Consider the following 9,279-nt stretch of genomic DNA (forward strand, 5'->3'; position numbering starts at 1 on the left):
AAGGAGAGGAGAGGAAGAGAGGAGAGGAGAGGAGACAAGGAGAGGAGAGGAGGAGAGGAGAGGAGGAGGTTATAAATTCTAGTCTTATTAATGTTCCACTGTGATTTAGAGAGGAGCAGTTTCCCTCCAGCAGAGTTGAGGAGGATGTGTCCGCAGCAGAGAGCCAGATATCTGGCCTACCAGCAGCCTACAGAGCAGGTGGGATTCTGGGTTACAAATATTATTTTTATTATTATTGTAACTAAACCCTAATGTATGGAAGACTCCCTGGATCTTTTATCATTTTCCACAAAACCCCCCAAACCTGATTATATTGACTGGGGAGAAACTGGAACAGTGACAGAGATGACAGTGATATTATTTGGTCAATGACTGTGTTTACATGCAGACTAATAATGTGATTATGGCCAATAATCAGAGTAAGGCATTACTCCAATTAAGATGTGTACATGACTCAGCAAGTCCTTTAAATCTTGTTTACATGCTACTTGTGGTTATTTGATTATTTGCAGAATTGTGGGTAGTTAAATCCGTCCCTCCACTTTATTCTTCTGTTGTCCCATCAGCAAATTCTACCAACAAGCGACACTTTCATATCTGCTGCTGCCATTTTTATCGGCCTGTTCCAGCTCAGCATCAAGAAAACGCATTATGTCCATGTCTCCCAAATTAACATAAATTTTGATTCATCTGCTCCTCGAAAGTGATTACTCCGACTATGAGCAGAATCTCATTAACATAACCAGAGTCTTTACAGTTTACATGGCTCCACCTTACTCACATTACTGCCTTAATCGCATTATAATTGGATTATTGGTGTGCATGTAAACGGCCAATGTGATAAATTATTAGATGGAGGTCACCAAACTATCAGCTTAGAAGGAATTTTGCTTCTGAACGCTCAACTTATGTGAATGTTTAATTTTTTTTTTAACATTTATGTCAATTTTTGCTCGATCTTTATTCTCCGTTATAATGATAAAAATACAAGATCAAATTCGGGCTCACCCACGCCAAGATATGGCAAGTGCATAGGTGTTACCATATTATATATATAAAATAATGCATACCGTATTTCCTCTAATATTTAGATCTAATATTTAATATTTACCTCAACTGCAGAGGGTACCAGGCCTTTATTGGAAGCAGGCTTATATTAGAGACAGGCCTTTATTTCTAATTCCCTCTGTTTGATAAGTATATTTGCTCATATTTTAGTATGAAGCCTCCTTGTTTTCTGATCTGCTTCTGTTGGGGTTCGTTAGGTAGCCGTTTTTTTGTTACCGCGACGCATTACCGATAATTACGGTAATCGACGACGGCACGCTCCGGAGACTTCCTCTGGCCGAGCCGTCTTGTGGCATACTGCCATCTTGTGGCACTCGTACGTTACTACAAACTACAGCTACATTATATAACAGGCACCAGGAGTTTACCGGTATCCACCGTTGTTTTTTACTTTGTTTTTTTTCCCCGGCCTGTATTTGGGGCCGGCCTTTATTTGTTCGTGTCGACCACGGCCCCGGACATTATCTGAGACCCGGCTTTAAATTGACTAGGAAGGAAACTAGGAGGACTAGGAGGAAATACGGTAATTGTCAGGATATTATGTAACAATAGATTGTTCAGTTGTCAATTTGAAAAAACCTGTCACTGTAGATGTTCTGAAGATTTAATCGTACCACCAGTTTACACTCGGTCTCTCCAAACTGAACGTTAACCTGTAGGTGAAGGCGTGGACGGCGGCGTCCAGGAAGCGCTGCGCTCAGCTGAGGAAGGCGGAGGCGTCCCGGTCTGAAGCTCAGCTCCGCCCCCTGGAGGATCCGGAGGAGAGGAGGGGGCGGAGCCTGATCTCAGGTCAGCTGAAGGCAGCGGAGGCAAACCGCCGGCTCTGCAGCAGGAGGCGGAGCTACCAGGCAGCGCGGGTGAGCGGGGCGTCCCATCATGCATCTGCACCTGCCCTTTTGGTTTCCATAAATATTTCAGTAAACCCACCTTTCACCTTTTAATATGTTTTCATGTCATGTTTCACCTACCATGATAAAAGTTGCTGAACATATATTTACAGCATATTACATCAAAAGATATAAGAGCTTTAAAAAAGAACAAAAACACAAAGCAATATGTTCTTAAAAATTGCACTGCAAGTGTAATATTTTACTACCAAACCTTTTAGACCTTCTCTGTTTAAAGATCATAGTATATAGCCAAGTCTCACTTTAAAGGAATAGTTCACACAACAATGAAAATTCAGTCCTCCCGGAGCTTCCCAGCACGACTCCGTAGCAGTCTTCTGCAAAACAACTGAAATCTCTGAGTTCTGAGATCTTAAGAGTTCCAAAAATAACAAAAAAAAAATCATAAAATGACTTTATACAGCTGGTGAAGCATAATCCAAGTCTTCAGACATCATACGATCTCTCTGTGAGTGGAAAAAAATAAAATTGTATCCATCATTTAATGCAAATTGAGTCTTCCTGCATTGTATATACCAGTGATTCTCAACCTTTTTCATATCAAGGACCCTTAATTCAGTCCACATTAGAGCCACGGACCCCGATTTGATGAGATTTTGTCTTTTGAACCCAAAATTGAGAATATTTTTATTGTTAGATATGATTTTGTCCAGAATCCCATGACTATCTGTATTGTAGGTAGAGAGATAACAGTGAAACTATGATCAAAATAATCATTCTCTAACTGTGTTAACTTCTTGTAAATGAAATAATGGTGAAGTTTAACAATTCTTCAATTTGCTGGGGACCCCCTGGAACCCCCTCAAGGACCCCTGGTGGTCCCCGGACCCCATGTTGAGAACCACTGGTATATACAATAGTTTGGTTAGTAGATAATGACTGAATTTTCATTTTTGGATGAACTACTCCTTTAAGAGTCAGTAATTATTTCTTTCTACCAGTTGACTTGTCATTTGTTGACATGTCATTTGTGTCGTCCTTTCAAGGTATGCGATGGTATTCAGTTGTGGTGGTGGGGAGGTGGGGAGGTGGGGGCCCTTTTTCCCCATTTGAGCGCCTGCCCCTTTAGATGTCTGTGCACAGGCCTGCATCCTGTTCTCTGTTCACACACATTTTCTAATCAGAGCGAACAGCAAAAAGCTGCATGGAGTCACATTTTTTTTTTTTCCCATCTCAACCATCTCGGGCCTCGTTCACAAACAAACACTGACAAGATTCACATATTGCTGTGGCTGCTGTAGGGGGTCTAAGCCATCCTATTTGTGTGTGTGTGTGTGTGTGTGTGTGTGTGTGTGTGTGTGTGTGTGTGTGTGTCTATATAGAGTGAAGAGATCAGGATGATGATAACGTGTCAGAGCAGTGCGCAGGCAGCCATTCGCCTGGAGCTCCTGCTGCCCGCTGCAGAGAGGAGAACCCACTCTGTAGACTGGCTGGACCGCACACAGGTGGGTAGGTGTGTGTGTGTGTGTGTTTGTGTGTGTGTGTGTGTGTGTGTGTGTGTGTGTGGGAAACTGATCCTCACCAAATACAGGCTCAGCGATCACCAATTGGCAGAACAAAAAAGGAAGACATAAAAAGACACGAAGTTGACAGAGAAGCACTTCCTCCTAAAATGTGAACAAGAGGCACTTGAACTTCCTCATATCCTGCCATTTTACCCTCATTTATATGCAAATTTATGCAGCAAGGAGCTCCAAAATCAAATAAGTTAGATTTATGGTTCGGCCCCGGTCCATCCATCACGCACAACATCCCATACGATGATGAGGATGAAGTTTTGGGGAATGATGTGTGTCATTGCTCCTTTAAAGTTAAGTGACTTTCAAAGTTACAGTGACTGGCCGTTTGTTTATTTACTGATTGGCCCAAGGGGCGCCTGCATCATTCATGGGGGATGACATGTTTACTTGATCATTTGATTTGAATGACTCATTTCAATTTGAATGACTCATTTCATTAAAAAAAAAAACAGCCAAATTACAAAAGTTGATCCCTGCGGAGGAATAGTTGGTTTTATGAGGGATCCCTAAGTACATGTTCACTTCAGATGTGAATATTAAATTAGTAAAAAATAGATGAGAGTGGTTTGATTTGCTGCTGACAGCTGAGTTCAGGTACACCCTGCAGTTCAACTCATCTAGTCTCTCCATCTATACTGAACAAAAATATAAACGCAACACTTTTGTTTTTGCTCCCATTTTTCATGAGTTGAAATAAAAGATCTAAGACTTTTTCTATGCACACAAAAGGCTTATTTCTCTCAAATTTTGTTCACAAATTTGTTTAAATCTGTGTTAGTGAGCACTTCTCCTTTGCCAATATAATCCATCCACCTGACAGGTGTGGCATATCAAGATGCTGATTAAACAGCATGATTATTGCACAGGTGTGCCTTGGGCTGGTCACAATAAAAGGCCACTCTAAAATGTACGTGATAGGGGCGTGACGAATCAGGGAAGGACACGTCGTGACTGATAAGACCCAATCAGGAAGTGAACGTGGGCGTCTGCGTCATCGTTTTCAAAACTCTCCGTTTCCGCCCGTCCGGACGAAAACGCAATCCCAGAGTAAAACGGGGTCAGCAGCATTTTCAAAAGTCTCTGTTTTAGGGGTCCGAAAACACCAGAGTAGTGTGGACACTAGGCGTAAACATAGCAAAAGTTATGCGTTTTAAAATGAAAATGTATTAGTGTGGATGTGGCCTGCGGGAGCCGATTTGCTCAGAGAGTGAGTGGATCAATACGCCGGGTGCTGTAGGTATCAACCATTTTACTGTATTATCTGTGAAGACCTCTATGATGTACAGGTACCATTTGAAGTGACCAATCACAGTTTGGCCAGTTGATATAAAAAAGTAGAACCAAGATCTTAAGTTTTTTGGTTTTATTTTTTACTACTCCCTCATGTACTCACTACATATTTTACTGCTCCCTGGACCGACCGGCCTTCAGTTTAAGTCTGTTTAAGCAGCAATTGAGACTCCATCTTTTAATAAAGTCCCCAAAGTGGAGTCAGGCAACTCAGAAACTATGAATCATACAACATTTACAGTCTGGCTGAAAGCTGGAGAGGTGGCTGAGAAATGCAGTTTGAACTGAGTCAGTCAGAGGCCTGCAGTGAAAGTGCATAGCAAATCAAATGGCTCTCAGACTATTTCACATGAATATTTATATTGGAAGAAGTGAGCGGTTCCCATCAAACTTAAGAGGCTCTGCGGGTATTAAATGAGAAAATCAGTTAACCAGTAATATACTTTGATAACAATATTCCTGAGTGTGTGGCCGCTTCCTTTTAACATCCAAGCCAAGTCTCTACACAGGCACTCACCCTAGTTTAATAATACAAGACAGTTACATCACAACCTGGGGACTGGTAAAAAATACATTTCTCTCTGCCTGTGTGTGTGTGTGTGTGTGTGTGTGTGTGTGTGTGTGTGTGATACTAATACAGAGCTCCTTTGGCTTGAAAGAATGAGTAATAGATCACAGATTGCCTGTCTTAATTCGTGAAAAGTCGTGTTTTTAGAGATGTGTTTTTCAAAAATTGAAGACAAATTTGGGAAAAATACCTTCATTTATTTTCTGTAGAGCTGGACATAAAAATTTGAGCTGTTTGGAGGATTATATACATGCCAAATTTACCAGAACACCCTACAGATTAGTAATAAAGTCTGAAATTATATTTTCCGATGTGTGTTTTTTGTTGATAAGCAAGGCAAACTCAAACTGCCAGATTTTTGAAGGGACCTTGGTGTGGCAGGAGCCTTCAGCCTCGGCCCGCTCCTGTGTTTCTGAATGCAGAAATCTCTTCACTTTGTTTCACTCTCTACCATCCAGGAACCTGCTGATATTTACTAGTCATGTTATGCTTCAGGAGAGCAGAAATATTACACATTTGACCTTTAAAACTTGGAAGCAGAAATCAAACAGAGACGAAGTTGCCCACACAGAACAGAAGACATGGGGAGACTGATGGTGTCTCTCCCTCTCCAACACAACAGCTGACCGTGACTCAAGCAAACTGCGGCTTTTCAAAACTTGAGCTCAGCTGTAGGTAACGCCACCTAACGAGTCGCACCGCCCACCAGCAGACCGAAACTAACGCTGAGATCTCACAGTTTGTTTCTTTGGTCCGAATCATTGTTGAGAAGTTTACTTTGTAACATTTTTGTATTTGCCTCGTTTAGGTTCACACTGTTCAAAAAACACGCTCCAGTCAGTCAAGTCAAGTCAAGTTTATTTATATAGCCCTTTGTCACAAGCATGTCTCAGAGGACTTTACCGAGAATGTGTCTAGCTAGGTCTAACTAGATCAATCAATGGTGAACAAAGTTATGTAGGACAAACATAGCAAAAAAAACACAGGTAGGCAAGAGCAGATTTAGCAAAACAAACAATCTACCTATTCTACATAGCCTAACCTACCCGGCACCCCAGCCTTAGACCCTAAATGCACACAAGGAAAAACTCCCAAGAAAAACCTAGTAGGAAACCTTGGGCGGGCTGAGACAAATAGGGCCAAATCACTCCAGTGATTTGGTCATACTCCAGGTTCCCCGTATTAATTCTGTACTCGGCAAAAGTGCTTTTAGGTTTTGTGCTCCACATACATGGAATGAGCTACAGCATATTTTAGATTCTCTGATACCCTTTGGCCAATTTAGAAACAAGATCTTAAATCTTTCTAGAGCCTAATGTAATTGTTTTTAACAGGAGGTCTGTTTTTGTCTTTTAGGTTTCTTAATGCTTTTATTACATTGTAATCATTTTTAATTGTTAATTTTATGAAATGTTTGCCCGCGAGATTAAAGATATTCTCAGCCGGGGAGCGAGGGAGTTATTATAGGGCGGCTATGGCTCAGGAGGTAGAGCGGGTTGTCCACTAATCAGAAGGTCAGTGGTTTGATCCCCGGCTCCTCCAGTCCGCATGTTGAAGTGTCATTGGGCAAAGATACTGAACCCCAAATTGCTCCTGATGGTTGCGCCGGCACCCTGCATGGTAGCTTGCCGCCATTGGTGTATGAATGTGTGTGTGAATGGGTGAATGTAGGCATTGTTGTAAAGCGCTTGAGTGGTCGGTAGACTAGAAAAGCGCTATATAAATGCAGTCCATTTATAATTTACCATCTCTGGTCTTCATGAAGACCACATGAAGAAAACATTGAATATGAGCGTCAGTCCAGACTATCAGTTCATTTTGTTCTGCTAGACTTTCCAAGCAGGAGGAACTGCTGGCTGTCAGATGTCCATATCCATCTATATACCCATAAAACCATATGGATCAATATCCATCCTTATACCCATAAAACCATATGGATCAATATCCATCCTTATACCCATAAAACCATATGGATCAATATCCATCCTTATACCCATAAAACCATATGGATCAATGGTTGAACAATAATGAACAACAGACTCATGAAGCCAGATGTTTTAGGGTTGTTTCCTGTAGTTGGTACGATTCTGTTCTCATAACAAACTGCACCTCAGTCCGCTTGGAAGCAGACTGAGACTGAGGCTTTTTCGAGCATCTTGGTTCCGTTATTTGGTGCCACCAGAGTTCAGATGGTTTTGTTCTCACCTGCCTAAAGGAACCGGACTGAAGGAGGAAACGCATCAGAGTTGATTGAACCGGTCTAAACATGTTTGGTGTGAACGCAGCCTAAGAAACAAACCTGTGAACTTCAGGTGCAGAGAAACAAAGGATAATATAAAGCAAACCCATGACAATCTCTCTCTCTCTCTCTCTCTCTCTCTCTCCCTTTCTCTTCTGTCTTTCCATCTATTTCCATCTACTGCTCTCTATCTGTCAATCTATCTTACCCTTTGTTTTACTTCCTGTCTCTTTATTTTTCTACCTCACTTTCTCTCTCTCTCTCTCTCTCTCGCTGACAACCCAACTTCACTTTGCCTTGGTAATTAACTCTCTTTGTCTTTCTCTCCCTCTCTCTTCTGTCTCTCCATCTATTGCTCCCTCTATCTGTCAATCTATCTTATCCTCTCTCTCTCTCTCTCTCTCTCTCTCCCTCTCTCCAGAGACAGAGAGTGGAGGAGATAATGGAGGATGACAAAGGACTGACATTGATTCGTCGGAGCTGAGACCTGACGACAAACACACACACACACACACACACACACACACACACACACACACATTCAGTCATTTGGTCTGAGTGACTCATTGACAGCTCTCAGCTTAGTGTGGCACTCCAAGTTAAGGCCACTAATAAAGGTTTAGGTGTGAAGGGCGGGAGTGGAGAAAGCTTTCAGGCTGCTGAAGTCCTGCTTTATTTAACCTGCACATCTTAACGTTAAACAGCATATTAACAAGTGAGATACCAGAGCATTTCTTAGAACCTGTCAGCAGAAAAGAGAGCAAAACATTATTGAACGATTCCTCATGAGCAACGTGTCGTTCAGCAAGTATGCAGTAAACAGTGGGACTTCTACAATGATTGCTACATGACTGATTGATTGATTGATTAGTTTATTTAAATGTCATACACACAAGGTGCCCAGCCCACATGGACTGACATGACACGACCGCTTAGTCACATGAGTGTTCATCATAAGAAACGAGAAAAGATTCATCAGACTCAGATATCACACAAACACGATATCCAGCCTTTTCCCTGCATGCTTTACAGATGAAGAGAGCGATATGGAAGCTGCCCCCTTTCTAAAACACAGTTAGATCATCATCTGCCGGACAGTAGAACATAAAATGAATTGTTCTCAGTTTCTCCCAAATCACAAAGTAGACATGTTCTTTCATCTTGAGCAGACATATTGCTGCTGTCATGTGAAAACCTTGCAACTCCAATTTTTTATTTTTTTTATATTTTATTTAAAAATAATAAGAAAAGGGTGTAACATGGGCTAGCAAATGAAATTATGGATTATAAATAGGCATTTACAATTTGCAGATGAATAAAAAAACAATCAACGCACAGACATACTGGTATGTGTATATACAAAAATATCATTGTGCCTTTCATGTCTCGTGCCCAAATATATCTAATGTGGTCAAGTACAATATAAAACTCTATAATCCTATACAACATAACATGTAACGCCCCACCACATACCGAAATGCCATCTGACATATTCATAATAGTCTCAAAGAAAAACAATCTGATAGATATTAGTATAGTAGAGTTGTAGTATATCACAATGTAATAAATAGTAATTAAGATAATATATGGCCCAACTATCCCAAGAGGATAGTCAAATCTTTTCCAAGTGATCTGGAAATGGTCCCCAGATCTCGGAGAATCTTTTTTCTGTGTTAGGTTTTATGT

At 41.2% G+C, this 9,279-nt stretch overlaps 1 protein-coding gene across 1 annotated transcript; it reads left to right on the forward strand.

Moving 5' to 3' along the window:
* Positions 1-90: 90 nt before the first annotated feature.
* Positions 91-8,077, forward strand: LOC139661361 (protein LKAAEAR1-like). The gene is made up of 4 exons (XM_071539816.1): positions 91-198; positions 1,728-1,925; positions 3,299-3,421; positions 8,015-8,077. The coding sequence occupies exons 1-4, from the start codon at positions 91-93 to the stop codon at positions 8,075-8,077; spliced, it is 492 nt and encodes a 163-aa protein (XP_071395917.1).
* The last annotated feature ends 1,202 nt before the right edge of the window (positions 8,078-9,279 follow it).

This window comes from Centroberyx affinis, unplaced genomic scaffold (assembly GCF_046629955.1).
Source record: "Centroberyx affinis isolate AG114_WGS23_722 - 3 ecotype Tasmania unplaced genomic scaffold, CSIRO-AGI_Caff_v1 ptg003524l_1, whole genome shotgun sequence".
Classification (NCBI taxonomy): domain Eukaryota; kingdom Metazoa; phylum Chordata; class Actinopteri; order Beryciformes; family Berycidae; genus Centroberyx; species Centroberyx affinis.

Bases quoted from the DNA above. Each gene is read 5' to 3' on its own strand.
- LOC139661361 (XM_071539816.1), top strand. From the start codon at position 91: ATGTTCCACTGTGATTTAGAGAGGAGCAGTTTCCCTCCAGCAGAGTTG. The intron at 199-1,727 runs GTGGGATTCTGG...GTTAACCTGTAG, and splicing joins ACCAGCAGCCTACAGAGCAG to GTGAAGGCGTGGACGGCGGC. The intron at 3,422-8,014 runs GTGGGTAGGTGT...CCCTCTCTCCAG, and splicing joins ACTGGCTGGACCGCACACAG to AGACAGAGAGTGGAGGAGAT.